Source organism: Hydra viridissima, unplaced genomic scaffold, assembly GCF_058129835.1.
Source record: "Hydra viridissima isolate aposymbiotic clone 2 unplaced genomic scaffold, HvirCarnegie_v1 scaffold_10, whole genome shotgun sequence".
Classification (NCBI taxonomy): domain Eukaryota; kingdom Metazoa; phylum Cnidaria; class Hydrozoa; order Anthoathecata; family Hydridae; genus Hydra; species Hydra viridissima.
In genome coordinates, this window is record NW_028324309.1 from 12,766,768 (window position 1) to 12,783,708 (window position 16,941).

Consider the following 16,941-nt stretch of genomic DNA (forward strand, 5'->3'; position numbering starts at 1 on the left):
ATAACTAAAATTATAAAACTATATATAACTTTACATTTAAATAAATATATCTTTTAGTTTGATGGTATAATAAATTTTCTGTTTTCTCTGCCGGCAATGATTTGGTGGTAGATTCTATTGTGTTTGATAGGTTCTCAAAACACCGTTTGATCATAAGGAAGTTAGTGTGTCTAATTCCAATTGCCTCTGGCATCTTCTAAGTCTTAAAAGTTTTTTGAAACTTTGGTACAGGAAACCTTACATTCTTCTAAGATACTTTGCATCATTGATAAATTTACAATTTAATGAGCGTTCTATCATCTTCGATATTCATAACGTAAGAGTGTATACAGATATGCGTTGATAAATTTTCATCTGAAAGGAGAGCGATTCTGCAATGAGTATTTGTTGCCTAGAAACATTTCATGTGTTATGTTGAAAAATACATTATATATATTGAACGCCTGTTAAAGATGTTATCGGTTCAAATCTCCAGGAAGTCTGTTACTTGGAAAGTAAAACTTCATTAAATTGAAACCAATAGGAACTATTTTACGAACTATTGGCATTTTTAATGTTTGCGACATTTCGCAACTGTACGAACTTTCGCCGTCTTAACTAAAATTAACGTGGTATGAAAACTTAAATCATTAATGAAAGTGCAGATAGCTAATTTTAAAAAAATATTCTGCTACTTGTAAATGAGCTTTTATTTTTCAAGTGGTGGTGCCTGACGTTTTTTATCAAGAATACTTCCATTGATTTAACAAATTGGTTTTGTTTGCATTGGTTAAAAGTTATCTGTAACAAAAACATTGTAATCTGGGTAATTTAGGCAGCTAAAAACTGGCTCCTTTTTTTTACATGAACAAATAAAGTTATATATTTGAGATTAAGGGTGTTATGAAAAAAAAGTAACAAATATAAACAATTTATTCTATAAAAAAAAAAAAAGTATTGTACATACTTTATACTTAAAAATAAAGCTAACTGGTGTTCGGTAGCGGTTTTTACTATTATAATTATAATGGTAACTATTTATAAATGTAAAAACCTTTTATAGGTATTTTAGTGGACATTTATTTCTTGTGTTAAGCATTAAATCTACTTAGAATGAAAATAATTATTAATGTATATATAAACTGTCTTTCATTGTGAGAAATGCACAAGATGTATTGGCAGATAATTATGTGTGTGCAGGTACATCATTATACATGCAAATATTTTTTTTATAAGTTATTTTAATTTAGAGTATTTTTATTGTCATATATGTAAACTGTTTGTCTTGATTATTAATGAAATCTATTTTTGATACCTTTTTTTTATTCAAGTAAAAATGGCTTTTAAAGTAAATTGTTTATACAAGTTATTAAGAAAATAATCTATTATCTTTAACATACATCTTTGCGTATTTTGATAAATCCTTTTAAATAGAAATAAAGAAACATAATATGTGGCTGTGAAAATATTTATAGTATTTGTGTTCTCTAATTCCTATTGATTAACAAAAGGCATGTTAATAAACTTAAATCAAGATAACATAAGTGTTAGTTATAAAAATGAATTATGTTCTTGTGTTTATAGTTTTGTTGAAATGTTAAATATATAGCTAATAGTTATATAACCAAAATCTAATGTTCAAGATGAGCTGTTTTTTTGTTTTGTTTTGTTTTGTTTTGTTTTTATCTATTTTAAGCTGTTGTTGTTATAGTGAAATGTATGCCTAATTAGTAAAAAAAAGTATTATAAATATGGCTGAAAAATTTGGCAATCTGAAAACAAAAAAATGTCATTCTTATATGAAACCTGCTACACCATGTGAAGAGTCTGACAGTGAAGAAGATGAAAAAGAAAGACGAAAGCATATTAGTCTCAAAGGAGGCCAAGGGTTTTTGTGGTTTCCAAATAAATTTAGTAACCAGTGGGATTTAACTAAAACTAGCTATGATTTATATACCAATTCTAATGCTGAAAACCAATTAGTTGGAAAAGAAAAGCAAATATTAGGACGAAGTACAAGTGGTAGACACTCTTTAAGGCATGTAAGATGTTTGTCAAATCCACCAGTCGGATTAGATAATATACATATAAACAATGAATTTGAATATGGCTTCAATCCTCAAAGACCTAATGGTAGTAAAGCTAATATGGTAGTAAAAACCAGGCCTATTTCATTGTATTCATCATCAACTGTGAAATCTAAAAATATGAATCAGTCAGATAAGCAGAAGCAATTGCAAAACTTTCTAAGAGATAATCTTTCAGAAAAACCTATTTCTTATGCAAAAAATGATGTTGAAGCATTATTAGAGCAGGAGATATTTTTGCTAAGAGCCCAACCATCTAGCCTCAACATTCATGGGTGCAAGGGAAATGCTAATGAAGAAGAATTAGCTGAAGATTTAAGAATTGCAAGAAGAAAACGGTTTTTGAAGCGTCAACTTTCATTTGATTCACATCCACGCCATCGATTGAGCAAAACATTATCACTGGAAAGTGTTTTAGAAAGTAATAGAAGTTTTAAGAGTTTTCCTTATCGTATAAAAGCATCACAATCTCACCTTAATGAGGATTTCTTATTAGATGTCACTAGTGATTTTGCTTGGGATAAAAACAATCAATTATCAAATGCTTTAAAGTTGGGACATTCTGTAAGGGACAATGTTGATGCTGATCCGCCAAATTTTACTACTGGCTCTAAAGTTAATTCTTCAAAAATTCAGAATTCATTTATATCTCCCATTACTGATACTGTTGAAAAACAATGTGAAAAATTATCTTCAAAAGTTGTTGAAGATCCTGAAGAGAAGTTTAAGAATGAGAAAAAGCGTAAAGCAAGTATTCCAAACTTGCTTAGTGCTTTTCGTTTGCCCAATAAAAACACTTTTAAGAAATTTATACGTAGGAAACACCATGATCCTAGCTTGTCCATAAAAGTTTCTCATGACATTGTGCAAATGCCTGAGCATTGTGAGAGTCTACCCACTTTTATATCAATTCAAAACAAGGATAGTGTTAGTAGTTTTTACTTACATGAAGCAGCAAATTCCCCAGAAAAATGTAATAATATGGCACTTGCTGACAAATCAAGTTCAGTGTACTCATTAGCCAGAGTTGATGAAGGTAATTTTTTTTTTTTTTAATAATAGATGTTTGTTTACAATAAATATTTTTTTGATGCACTAAACTTTTCTTGCCTAGCTAACAATAGCAAGCTATTTGAAAAGTATTGAGCAATGAAATGATTACTTTTAAACCTAAAACTTATAATAGCAATTTTCTTGTTGTTGAAAACTCTTCTATTATATCAGAGTATGTTTTTTAAAGTTGTTGTAGAAGTAATCAGCATGAATGAATTGATGAGTATTTTTTAAGAAGCTTAACAACATGCTTATACCTTTTGTTGAAAATCAGATTTTATTTAGACAAAAAATTTTGACATTTCTTTCATTTTTTTATTATTTAGGATTACATGAAATATGTTTTTGGTATTTGATAGCATAGTCTTTAAGAATTTTAATTATAGGAAGAGGTGCAATGAAGCTTAGAAATTATTACAATTTGTGCTTATGAATTTTTTTAATACACCACATAACTTAATTAAATAAGCAGTATTAAAAATGTGTAGATCTATTTCATCTTTGATATCTAATCAATAAGTTTTTAAGTTCATTTATTTAATCAAATAAAAAATTTAAAATGTATTTTTTAAATTATGTTTTAAAAAGAAAATCAGTTTATATAAATTGTTTCAAGAGTCCCTTGAAAGTATAAATATTAGGTGTTGTTTAAAGATATGAGAAAAGTGGAGTGGAATTTTTTGAATTATATTTTTGCTTAGTTCATCATCAACATCAACAGATTTTGTGAACACTTAAATTTTCTTATGCTAAATTTAAACTATTAATTTGATATTCAGCAAAATTATCTTGCTGTGTTTAGTCACTTGGTGATATTTTCCTTAAATTTGTTTAAACCAATTTTACATACTTAATGGGTACTTAAAAGTGTTTATTTAAATTATTATTTATAAAAATTGTTGTTATCTAAAAATATTTCATTTGAAAAAAGTTGTTTGTTGAATTTGGAATAAAAGTGCCATGTGATATTTGACAAAATCATTGCTGCATTAGGTTTTTTTCAAAAAGTTGATATATTTATTTTTTATGACTATTTCAATGTAAAATAATACTTTATGCAACAATATAGATAAAGAAAGCTTTGAATTTGGAAATCCACTTGAGCGTAGATCTTGCAGCACTTGCAGCATTTCTAAAAACAGCCATGCTATAAAAAGACACACAAATATCTTAGAGAGACGTATGAGTGATACAGCACTTTCTTGTACTGAAAGGCAAGGTGAGCACTAGAAGCTCCTAAATTTTTTTTTTTTTTTCACTTTTATTCCTAAACTTATATTTCGTGTAAAATTGTAGGTTATTCTCCTGGAAGGAAGTTTGTTCGAAAGCTGCTTTTGCCAGTTGTATGTGGCCTCCCTTCTCCTGATAGGTATGAAACTTTGGACTATTCTAATTACAGTCTTACCAGTTGTGATTCACTATCTATTACATCTGAGAGTGATATCCACAATTTGTTGTTCGAGTTTGGCTCCCAAGAACTAGCTGATGAGATAACCTTAATCGATAAAGAGCTTCTTATAAGGATACCTTGGGATGAGCTTTCTAACTGCAGCTGGATGACACAAGAAAAGGTGTGAAGCTTTTAGTTCTTAATAGTTTTAGCTAAACTATTGTTTTTTTGTAAGGTTTTTTGATATACTGATTGGTTTTCTTTTTAGTTCATTCTAGCCCCTAACACAATGAAAATGGTTCAGTTTTTTAACCGTATAGCTATGATGGTAGCTACAAGTATTTTGTCAGAAGAAACTCCATACAGAAGAGCGAAAGTTATTCGCAAAGCTATTAAGGTAAATAAAATTAAATTTTTCTTTAAAACATCATTTGGCTTGCATGTGTATACTTACATTCATATGTAATAATAGTTGTCTTGTCGTTGTCGATTTATGAAAAACTACAACTCGTTAAAAGCAGTTTTAAGTGGGATGCAGTGCACTCCTATATTCAGACTGAAGGCAACCTGGAAGCAAGTTCCATCAAAATATAGAAGGTAGTTATTGTAAACTATACTAAAATGATTTACATGTATTTGTATACACACACACACTTACACATGTGTTCATACATAAGTAATTGATGATATTTTACTGACAAATGTTTAGAATATTTCGTGAGTTATCAGAACTGATGTCAGAAAACAATAATTTCAGTCTCTATCAACAAGAACTTTCAATAGCCCTTCAGAATCCCCCATTTATTCCTTTTCTTGGCAATTTTCTTACTACAGTTGCTCATACTCACACGTATATGTCAGTACAGACGAAGTATAAAAGCCAAATTGCAAGTGTTCCACAGGATCCTTTACGCGCTAATTCAACAGACGAATCAATGGATTCTGACTTACGTTTATCTAGTGAAGTGATGTCTGATTTGAAAAAATCATCAAATAAAAATCATTCACGAAGTGACTCTGATGATAGCGGAGTAGTCTTATGTCGTCTTAGTCATACGTCAGATGGCTTTGATATTAGCCCAAGAGAAAGCTGCCTAAGTTCTCCTGATGATGATGAACATCGGCTGATGGAGGATATTTTTTCTAAACGCAGTGTCCTTAGACATTTAACCCCTACACAAAGGCGGAAAAGCGTCTCACATGATCTTATTTTCATTTCTCCTGATGTTAATCAGTTCCATAAAAGTTATAGTGTAGATAACGGGAGTAGCAATAAAAAACACTTTATGAACATTAATGATATAATCAACAAAAGACCTATAGAACCACTTGTGCGTGATCCATTTTATGATTGTGAACTACAGTTCTGGAAATTCCAGATTTCTGCTGTTCAGTATAAACTTACTAATCAACCTTATATCCAAAGATTTTTAATTAACAGTCCCTTTAATACCGAAGAAGAAAATTATAAACTCTCTTTGTTAAGAGAACCGCCTTGTACAAGGTTTTAAATCCGATTGCGAAATTTATATAGTCAAATGAATATCTTAAGAGGGAGAGACTTATTCTATATTAATTTGACTATATTAAGTAATTGTAATAGTCTTTAGTAAATGGTGTATTTGCGAAGATTTTTTGCTATTGAGGTCTTTTTACCAAAATACTTTTCTGTTTCTGTTTTATCGTACGGCGCGGTTACAATAAAAATACATTTCAAACTTTATTTCGAACTTTTAAAAAAGTTAGAGTTTTGAGAGAATCAAAAGAGAGAGTACTTCTCTTCCGTTTTAAAGAAATCTTTTTTAATGCCTCGTTTTAGTTTTTAACCAGATCTTTAAGAGGTGTAAAAACTTTTAATTTTTTATTTAAAATTAGGTTATAATATTTAATGCTGTTTCAGCAATTATGTATATATATTCAAAGAGAATAGTACTGTTATACTAAAGAATATGAAAGTCTTAAAAACTTTAACATAAGCTTTATGTGTAAGTTGTGATACTTTTGAGACCCAATGATAAGAAATTTTATTAACATTTGATTCGTTTCAATGTATATGTAATCTATAGAATTACCAGATGTAATCTATAGAATTACCAGAAATACGAGCTGCTGTTTAAAATAAGGCCAATATTATATTTAGGATTAATATCTTTATTATAACGACTTTTCTTTATTAATAACCACCAATCATTACTTTGACTAAGTTTGATTTTATTTTTGATATCGTTCGTTGATGCCACCATTATTTTGCTTTATTAAATATTTATATTACATATTTTAATATATAATATATAATTACATTACATAATTAATAAATTTGTATTCTTATACTGTTATTGTACTGACAAATCCCCAAAATCTCATTTTGTGCAAACACACATTGAAACTCGCTTGGATGACATACAGGTCAGAAAAACCGCCGTTAATCATCAAAACTGGACCAAAAAACGTCAATTTAAATTTTTTACAAAAAATTATAAGCGGATTATAACTTTAAATGTCATCTATACGGAAAATAAAAAGTTTAAAAACATAATAGCATAAATTTAGTTAAAAAGATATCGAAATTTTTTTAAAGCTTGCGGATAAAGTTTATAATATTTTTAAAGAGTTTGTATATATTATTCGCGTGCTTTCTCTTTTTTAAACATTTTTTTATACCAAAAGGAATAATTACAAAACTAGAATAATAATGAGCTTTTTAGTATGAATATTTTTCAGTTGATGTAAGCACGGTTGAAATACGTAATTTTTAATACACAAACATCTACTTTAAAGTAAATATTTAGTCTCAAAAAAAGAAGACCACACAACCTTATTGCAAGAAGATTACAACGTTCATAGAGTTTAGATAATGCACAATTTTCTGCTTTTTTAATTTTCAATAAAGATACCGACGTTTTTTTTATTTAAACGTTTTTTTGGCCTCGTGGGAAAATTTAGTCCAACGAATGTTTTTAGTCAAATCTTTCATCATTATGACAACCCAATTTAATACTTCGGATCAGTTAAAAATAGAACATTCGCATTAATGATATTTGGAACAGCGTTTTTAATTGCTTATTACGACGCGTCTGTTCCTCTAATTCGTAAAATAGATAATTGGCAAATATCTGTTAACTAGAAATGTTTTTAATTGGTTTAAAATGCAATATAGCAATTTATCAACTCTATAAACATTTGAATGTAAAAAAAAGATGATGAAGTTAGAGTTATTGTAACTATTTATTGCTCCATAAATCGTAAACGAAATAAAATTCTAAAACCAACATTAATACGCCTTTTTTATGCCACGCATAACTTGTAATGTTTCTCTGGGTATTGGAAGCCCTTTAAAATTTAGATTATAAATCTACAAGTCTAATTTTAGAAGCTTGTATTTCATGAACAATTTATTTTATTATCTTTCTAACTTTTTTTTGCTTCAAAATGAAAAATCTTCAAAATTGTAATCCATTTTTACATCATAATCAGATTTTTGATTTTTCAGCATGACTCAGCACTTGTAATTTTTGAAAGATTTTTTTAGCATGACTCAGCTCTTGTAACTTTTGAAAGATTTTTCAGCATGACTGATTTGAAACATTTTTCAGCTCTTGTAGGCATTTTTTTTTAAAAAAAGAGAATGATATGGGCGCTTGAAGAATTCCAGCTTAACTTTTGTTCAACATTAAAATATTACTTTTGATTTTTATGACACCTACACCCATTTATTGAAACAGTTTCATATCGTACCGTACAAAGTGTAGGATTGTAAGCGTTAAAGCCATCATACCGTCTTTTTAAAATCGAAGCGGAAAAGAATAAGTTTTTCTCATGCTTCGTTTTTTTTTGTTTGCTTTTTGTTTTCTTATGTAGTTTATTCATGATTTGTAGATTTATTACTTAGATTAAGTTTGCATGTTAAAGATCAGTCGATAAATGAAATAAGTTAGAATTACGGGCTCATTTGTTTAAGCAATGAGCTTATATATTTCTAGAAGTATTTTTGATTAATTTTCCACTCCTTTTTTTTTCCATGTTGCTGGAATTTATAGTCTAACGTGTAATATTGAAAACCGCATGGTTTTTTTCTCCATATATTGCATCACTCCGGGTTTTTAAAGTGCATCTGATTAATCTACATTAATCTAAATTACAAAGTTTACTCCGAGAAATAAGGGGGGGGGGGGCGTAGAGTCCATTTTTAAACAGTTTTCCTAAGCGAGCAACAAGCAGGTTTGCAAGGTTTAAATCTCATAGTTTTTTATTTGAAATAAATTTTCTATTTTTCATTCTTGTTTTTTCAAGATTTGGTCGTTGAACGAAATTTTCCTCACTGTTTTTCTATTATTTTCTGGCGTTCAGTCGTCGTCGAAGGAATTCTTTTAAAAAATCTAGTGCTTGCGTAAATCATTTTTGTTACCCGTGACGTCACAAAGATGATAAAAATAAATTAAAAAAAAGGATAACCACCAGCTTTAATGATAAAACTACCGGATTCTTTAATTGGTTTACAAGACCTGCTGTTGATATGCGCAACACTTATATCTTCCTTTACCAAGTTAATAAGGGTGACTAATAATGTCACGACATGACAAGACTGATAGAATTAAACATTTTGCCATTTCAAAATAAATTTCGGGTCTAAGAATTCAATGCAGATAATTGGAATCTGGTTTGTGCAATTTTTATGCTTTTAAATAGGAAGTGTTTAATGCTAAAAAATTACACCACCAATAAATAACGCAGGAGCTTTTTTTCCAATAGTAGTAAAAATTGTTTTTGCTATCTTTTTGAAGTGGCTTTTAATTTTGCTGTCGCTTCTTTATTTCATCTTTAAAATAAAAATTCTCACAAGTGAAAATATACACTTTTTTTCGAAAGCCTAGCGGCATAAGTGCTGTTGTCTTTTGAACAACAAGTAATTGTGTGACACACATCCCATTGTGTTTTCGAAAGGAAATAACAGTATATTATATATGCCGAATTTCTCTCAGTCATCATGATATATCTCAGTCACCATAATTTATCATAATTTGAGCAATTTCAAGAACAGTGGTGGAGGCTCTTGTAAATAAAAATATGTTAAAAACGCATAATTGGGTCCCTTTTTTTTTCAGCATCTATATATCATTTCCTCAAAACATTTTTAGGATTAGCTCCCTCAAACTATATTCTTTTACTCTTTTTCTCTAAAAGATAGGATTCTTTCGATGAATTGCTTATTTCATGTTTTATACTTTTTTCTTGGTATTTTTCAATTAATCTTTGAATTAAAAATTCCCTTCATTCATTTTTTCAAAGGATTACCTTTATGCAGAGTTTAAAATGGATCTATACTATCCAATTCATCAATAGTGATAGTATTTAAGTATTAAATCTAATTATTCAATATTAATTAGATTGTTATTAGATACCAACGTTGGAGCCTAGCACGAATTGACTTGATTATATTATTGTTTTTTTGTTTGTTTGTTTCCTTTACTTAAAAAAAAAAAAAATTCAAGTTGAACTTTTTCGCTCTAAAACAAAAATAGGTTTCTACTTTATCTTCTGTATAAACAAATAGGTTTCTACTTTATCTTCTGTATAAACAAATAGGTTTCTACTTTATCTCATGTATAAAACAAAAATTTCTTTTTTATCTCTTGTATAAGCAAATATAACATGAAGAGAGTTCCTTAAAATTTAAGCTAAAAATTTATTTAGATATTTGCTAAAATGCAACATGTCAACAAGTATTTTTTTGAAACAAAAAAAAAACAAATATTAAAAATATGTAAAAAGTAGGCATGGCGGTTTTAAAAAAAAAAAGGCTTTGACTCCGGGCTTTGGACAATATAATATTTCGGTTTTGTAACTTGGCCGAAGGCTGTCCACACAACCTCAACTTCAACATCAAAATCTAAAAACACCATAATTTTACCGAAACGAAGCGAAGAACTTCGCCTAACTTTGTTAGACAACCGTTTAATTAAAACTATAAGCATTTTTATAACAAAAAGTACCTTTAAATAAACGCTCCTACCTTAATCTTTTAATTGCCACCACGCAATTTTAGTTAACACTTTGTACATTATCGGATAACATTGTAGGTCTACTATTCGATTAAATATCATGATTAAGATGTTTTTAATCTAGTAAAAAAAAAAAAGAAAAGATTTTTAAAACAAAAAATGACAAAGCAACGTCCACATCCTTAAGCCCATATGCGCGCAGACATCTACGGAGCTATCAAGAAGCTGTGCTTCTGCGAGTTCTTTTCATCATTCACCTGAAGCAAAACAGATTAGCTATTAGAAGAAATACTTTTGTTAAAAAAATACTCAAAGTCTGAAATGTTGATAAGTGAATATAAAATTTTATACTTCTGTTTTAGCTGGGTTGCCATTACATCGTACACCTTGGCGGCTTGACCCGGGTGCATCAATTTGGGGTGGTCAGACATGCCTGATATCGACGAATCTGGCCGGCGGATGGAGACGTCAAACACTTTACAGATGACCCTTGTTGCTGGAATTTCATCGAAGAACTCTCACACGGCGGTGTTCCATCTTGCCACTCGCTTCCAGGCTGGTGTTCTAACTTCACCCTCAGGCAAAGTCCTCTTTGTGCTCCTTCGTGTTGACACTCCACCAGACTGCTGACCAGAACCACTCCGATGGTTACTTCAGTTTAGACAATAAAAGTAATTACGAAGATAAGTGTGAAAATAAATTTTGAAAACTGTATTTCATTTCGTAAATCGGCAGAAAGGATATGAATTTTTAAAAACAGCATTTCTAACAAAGTCAAAGGTGTTCTAACGAAGTTAGACGATGTTCGAAGACGAATTCGATGACCGAAGTTGGCTAGATAAAAAGTTTTCAAATTTGTTTCCACTTCGACGAAGTTAACGGTGGTTTCCGAAGTCTGAAAAAATTAAAAATCCTTCGAACTTTGTAAACTTCGCTTCGTATCGCTTCGTTTATTATCGATTTTTGACATCGTCGAAGTTTTTCTCCCACCTTTAATAAAAGGTTACAAGTGTTGTAAATTTTGAAAACAGGAGTTTCACCTTACTAAATTTTGATTAGTTTTTAAATAATAAATATGAAATTCTAATGCTTTTTAGTTATTCCGAGGTTTACAAAATCCAGCATTAAACTGAGAAATTTATCAGTTCTACTTTTTTATACCTCAAGAATTATTACATTGAGGATGAATAATACATTCTCTTTTCAACGAGATTTACTAATTCGCCTGTTAATCGTTTTGGAATTTCGCGGACAAAAACGAGACCACAACAACCGTTCACTTAACTAAACATTAAACCTATTTATATAATCTTAAGATTTTTATGATATTTTCATGATAAAACCATAACAACTTTGAGCTGTTTTAAGGTATATGGATTTAACAGGAAGTAGTTATGAAGGAGATGTCGATGTTTATGGCAGGTATTCAAATTTTTTTCATATAAATATACACGCATAAACGCCTAAAAATTAATAACACATTAACATTCATATTCTGCTGCATAAACACTGGTTTTTAGAGACTTAAGCAAAGATAACACAAAGCCCCCTTTTTGAATCTTCCAAAGAATTTGCACAACGCACAAATTATGCCCATGAGGATGAGATAATCCAAAACAAATTCAATCAAACGTAAAAATGTACATTTTGTCAATAAACAAAATGTATTTGTAATAAATCAGACAATCTACATTTAAAAAATTTCAAATCAGATTTAGGCTAGATAAAACGGAATAATAATGTCCTAAGAACAAAAGGCTATAAATCAATTTCAAAAAAATCAGAGTACAATAGTTTCAAAACTTTGAATTAAATGAAATCTTTTGCTATTTATAAAAACGTTTTCCACTCTGCCATGGGTCTATGAATTTATATCAAATAATTGGAATCAGTTTATGTAATCTTTTTTATCTTGTTGTGAAATTTTTTTTTTCTTTTATCATGCTTAGTTTAGCAAAAAACTCTCAATAAGATAAACTTTAATACAAAAACTCAATAAGAAAAAAGCTTACATTTATTAGTTAATAGGTTAACACTAATACTTATGGGTGGAGTTAAATGTAGCAAACTGTGTGTCAATGTAAAAACTATTATTACTGTTTTTTTGACTGGTGTGAAATGTGGTTTTTAATGTGGTAGTCAAGATTTATGCATTAAATTTAAGTTCTTTTCCCTCTTCCTTTTTTCTTGTAAATTCTCTTTCCCTTCAAATAAGAGAAGAGAGAAGAGGATAGGGGCACTCCATTTTGGGTTATAAGGGTATCTTCATCATTTTTATTGGTGGCACTCAATTTTGTGTTTTACTTTAAACTAATTTTGAAACATGAAATTGATTTAAAAGCATTTTAATTAGAACTCTACAGAACTATGGAAGTAAGCAGTAGAACAAGTACTACAATGAAATAAATTAAGTTCTGAACTTATAAACAATTTTTTTTATAAATGAACATTTCTTAATATGTATTTTATAAATAACAAATAATTTAAAAAATTTGTTAAAATGCCTTAAACTTTAAACAACATTCTAGTTATCTAGAATTATCTGTATGAAGCAGCAAATTAATTAGAATTAGAATTAAAATTTCATAAATTTTTATTTATTAACTAATATTTAGGGCATATTATTGATATATGTAGAATTTTCAAACATTTATATTTTTTTTTAAATCAACTTCCTATTTTTAATTGGAAAGAGTAGTTATAATATTTTACAAAAAATATATAAGTGAAGGTGTATTTTCTAAAGATTCATATTTTCATCTTCTTACATTCTTAAAGAATATTTTTGATCTTTTCTAAACAGTTAAAAGTCTTAACACTGGTATGTACAGTATAAACAAACAAAAGCTGTAGTAACAGCATAAATATGCTGATAATGGTGCTGTAGTTTATTGAAAATTTGTTTGTATAAATACATAATAATAAACTGTTTTTTTTTACATATATAGAATGAATGGGAATGGTACATACCAGTTTCCTGAAACAATAGGAACCAAATATGTTGGTGAACTGAAAGATGGGGTGTAATGTCGTATATCTTTTATTTATTTGTGTATTTATGTATGTATGTATGTATGTATTTATGTATGTATGTATGTATGTATGTATGTATGTATGTATGTATGTATGTATGTATGTATGTATGTATGTATGTATGTATGTATGTATGTATGTATCTATGCATGTATGTATGTTTATGCATGTATGCATGCATGAATGCTTATGTATGTATGTTTTTTTATAAGGTAGATTTCATGGAGAGGGTACATTGTACTTTCTTGGTGGCAGCAAATACAAAGGTACTTGGAAGAATGGAAAATGTATCAAGGTAAATCAATGTTTATTTTATTATTTGATACAAAAAGCTCAAAAGCTTAGTAAACTTTATGTGGTATCAGAATGTATTACTAGGATGTTAATCACAGTGTGGTTGAATGATTGTGTTATTGAATTTATCAAGTACTGAGATTAGTTGTTCATTTGCACTTATTATTTCAAATTTTTATTATTATATTTCCAGTTATCATTTCCCAACTATTGCTTTATTACTATTATTAATAATTGGTATTGCGATCTATTTTTTTTAATGATGACTTTTTTCAGTTTAAGTCTTGTAATCTACAAAACAAAAGTAAAAACTTTTTGTTTTTAAAGTCTACAAAAACTTAAAATAAAAATACATCAAAGATTATTGTTGCTTTATTAATGAACAATGAACTGGTCAACCTGAGAAAATAAATAATTCACAGTGTTATCAAATATTTTTTAACAAATATCCTTAGGGAGAATATTTGTTCAAAGATGGTTTAACTTACTCACCAGAAGATTGGAGATATTGTGATTTAAATGATAGGAGATACTACAATGAAGTTTGTAATGGACTCAAACCTGCTGGTATTTGTTTAATTTTTAAGTTTCCTTTGCAAAACCTTTTTCAAATTTACAGCAGTCAAGAGATTCATATATTATATATAATTGAAGCATGTTAGCAACATTCACTTTAAAGAATTAAGCTAATAATTGACTCATTTTACAGTGGGAATTTATTGTAATGATTATTAAGTATTTTATTTTCTGGTTGACTAATTTGAAAAATACAATATGAATATATTTTTTACGTTTTGAAAATGAATCCCCAAACATTTTTTCTTTTTGTTTTATTGTATAGTTATAGTTCATATTTTTTGATTGAATCAAAGTAAAGTAATCTGTTTTATGGTTTAAAAATTTTTTTCTGTTATAAGGTTTGTCTCAGCTGACGAATGAGATTCCACCTAAAGCAATACCCAAAGGCTGTTATGACTGTGGTGATGGTTTCTATAACCCAGAACTCCATGTGGTTTTTGATTACGATAATAAATTTTTAAGAAATGCTGGTAAAATCTCTTTTTCTGCAACATACAGTTATAGTTACTAATGCATCTTTTAACATCATTCTGATTTGTATTAGGTTATTCAGAAACAAGTTTCCTTTTTTTTTTTTTTTTTTTATATAGAAATGAAAAAGGATATTTTTTTATGTAAAGAAATATTTTATTCAATAATGTATTAACCATTTTGTTAATACATATGTGTAGCTGAAAAACACCTTTTGCCACCTTTCAGGGGAATGATCTGGCTGTGCTATTGCATCAAATCGGTGCGCGGTCAAGAATTATCATGATGAAATACTGCGTCTCTGTACCTATATTCTGGCCGCTACTGCTTGATGCGATTATTTAACTTAGCCTATTGTGGAAAATACACATTTGAATCAATTGTTGCTTGATAAGAATAGAAAGAATCACTTCTTTTTTACATATTATGGTTTCTTTTTTGGTGGATTTTATGATTTACATGAATGAATTTGGCTGTTAAAAAATACGAAAAACGACATCCTAAAAAAACGAAATTAATTTCTGAAGAACTTGATATAATTGAAAATTATTTTACATATACTAATAATTTTATTAGAATTTTGGTTTGATTTTATGTTGATGGATTGTAAATCTTTTTTAGACGACGATGAACACAGTTGGATAATCAAGCATTGCCGTCGAGGGTGGGACGAAAATACTGGATATAAAGAGAGTTCTGAAAAGCGATTTTAATTTTTTTAAATTTGTATCAAATAAATTAAAGTTTACTTTCTAAAAAAAAAGTTGTCTACAGCATTTTAAACAATTTGCATCAAAGCAACTCATTTTATTTACTATTAGATATGCATTTTGTAATTTTTGTTATCATTTGATTGATTTAACTGTTAGTGAAGAAGTTTGCTGCAAGAACATCGCATTGTGCGTCTGATGTACGATGATTGTTCTTTTTTTTTTTTTTTTTTTTGATGAGCGGTTCTTGTTTTTTGTAAACTTTATGATCAAAATAAAATGTTGATTTAACTCTACATACCACATAACCTCACATAACACAAAAATTTCACTCGGAGTAAAAAATTTACGTTTTATGTTTCGATGGTATTGTGAGGGCAGCGTTTTTTTTAATGAAATTAAATTATTTGTTTTAATATTAGTAAAGTGTTATGATGAAGGTAAGGGATTAGGGTTAGGGAGGTTTGGGTTCTTGAGTTGAGTGGAAGGGTATATGGAGGTTGGGAACAAGGTGGAGGGTCTGGGGATTACTTGGTTAGGAAAGGGAGAAATTTGGGGATAGTTTGGTTAGGAATGGGCAAGGTTTAATCGTTAAAGGGTTAAGGTTGTGTTTACCGTCGTCAGTATATTCTGTTAAACAATAAAAACCAATAAATGTTCTATTAGTGTGTAATGGTTAACTTTCTTATATTTATTACGTTTATAAAATATAAACAATATTCTCTTACGCTTTCTGCAGTCTTCTATACTGTTTATATCAATTATTCTTCTGTTATATATATCTTCTTTTTATTAAAAATATCTCTTCTTTATTTGAAACTTCTGGTTATTCTCCTTTAATCAATATTAAAATCTTCTGATTATCGAAATCTCTTCTTCTTTTCTCTTTTATTCACTTATAAAACTGCTTGTTCATCAAAGTAATTTTCAATCACAAAAATTCTCTCAAAAATTCCTCTTAAATACTCAAATTTACTTCTCTTTATATCTACGTCTTTCTCCTCCTTTTAAAACTCTTCTTCTAACCGTAAGATTCTTTTTTTTGAACTTTTAAAGTTTTTGGTTGTATTTCAGTTGCAATACCTTTTCATTTATTTATATGGCAGGTTGAATAAGTCTCTGTATGTACGTTTTTTCTCAGTTGTTGTTTTTAACTTAATTCTTTTTGCTTTATCATTTATTTATGTGAAGAGTTGACGAGTCATCTTGTGTGTATCTTTTCCAATCGTTATTTTTAATTTGATTCTCCCTCCTCACAGTATGGAGCAAAAAATCATCAAGACGATTCTGTCTAAAATTAATCGCAACTGCAGCGAATTTCTCGTTCTGTACCAACATCGATTCAG

At 28.8% G+C, this 16,941-nt stretch overlaps 2 protein-coding genes and 1 long non-coding RNA gene across 6 annotated transcripts; 2 read left to right on the plus strand and 1 right to left on the minus strand.

Moving 5' to 3' along the window:
• The first annotated feature begins 417 nt into the window (after positions 1 to 417).
• LOC145181753 (uncharacterized) lies at positions 418 to 6,170 on the plus strand. Its single transcript, XM_080056912.2, has 6 exons — positions 418 to 3,102; positions 4,189 to 4,338; positions 4,416 to 4,690; positions 4,778 to 4,906; positions 4,982 to 5,106; positions 5,219 to 6,170. Exons 1-6 carry the CDS (start codon positions 1,731 to 1,733, stop codon positions 6,018 to 6,020), a joined length of 2,853 nt encoding a protein of 950 aa, XP_079913038.2. The 5' UTR covers positions 418 to 1,730; the 3' UTR covers positions 6,021 to 6,170.
• A 3,825-nt stretch (positions 6,171 to 9,995) lies between these two features.
• LOC149883179 (uncharacterized) lies at positions 9,996 to 16,639 on the minus strand. Its single transcript, XR_016444523.1, has 4 exons — positions 16,324 to 16,639; positions 10,860 to 11,498; positions 10,520 to 10,765; positions 9,996 to 10,396 (listed from the first exon to the last, which is right to left on the minus strand). It is a non-coding gene; the product is annotated as an uncharacterized LOC149883179 (long non-coding RNA).
• LOC145181258 (MORN repeat-containing protein 5-like) lies at positions 11,492 to 15,798 on the plus strand. Of its 4 annotated transcripts, none has more exons than XM_090065360.1 (6): positions 11,492 to 11,930; positions 13,457 to 13,531; positions 13,758 to 13,836; positions 14,291 to 14,402; positions 14,753 to 14,884; positions 15,114 to 15,798. In XM_090065360.1, the coding sequence occupies exons 1-6, from the start codon at positions 11,881 to 11,883 to the stop codon at positions 15,119 to 15,121; spliced, it is 456 nt and encodes a 151-aa protein (XP_089921486.1). In that variant the 5' UTR covers positions 11,492 to 11,880; the 3' UTR covers positions 15,122 to 15,798. The 4 variants fall into 4 exon arrangements, with proteins under 4 accessions (XP_089921486.1, XP_089921485.1, XP_089921488.1 ...); XM_090065359.1 differs by having other exon boundaries at positions 15,507 to 15,798; XM_090065362.1 differs by having other exon boundaries at positions 11,756 to 11,930; positions 13,754 to 13,836.
• Positions 16,640 to 16,941: the final 302 nt, after the last annotated feature.

What these genes read in the sequence shown, in the direction of transcription:
- LOC145181258 (XM_090065359.1), top strand. Translation starts at nt 11,881, where the DNA reads ATGGATTTAACAGGAAGTAGTTATGAAGGAGATGTCGATGTTTATGGC. An exon ending in AGAATGGAAAATGTATCAAG is followed by an intron (nt 13,837 to 14,290) that starts GTAAATCAATGT and finishes AAATATCCTTAG; the next exon opens with GGAGAATATTTGTTCAAAGA. An exon ending in TAATGGACTCAAACCTGCTG is followed by an intron (nt 14,403 to 14,752) that starts GTATTTGTTTAA and finishes TTCTGTTATAAG; the next exon opens with GTTTGTCTCAGCTGACGAAT.
- LOC145181753 (XM_080056912.2), top strand. Translation starts at nt 1,731, where the DNA reads ATGGCTGAAAAATTTGGCAATCTGAAAACAAAAAAATGTCATTCTTAT. An exon ending in TTCTTGTACTGAAAGGCAAG is followed by an intron (nt 4,339 to 4,415) that starts GTGAGCACTAGA and finishes GTAAAATTGTAG; the next exon opens with GTTATTCTCCTGGAAGGAAG. An exon ending in GTTCCATCAAAATATAGAAG is followed by an intron (nt 5,107 to 5,218) that starts GTAGTTATTGTA and finishes ACAAATGTTTAG; the next exon opens with AATATTTCGTGAGTTATCAG.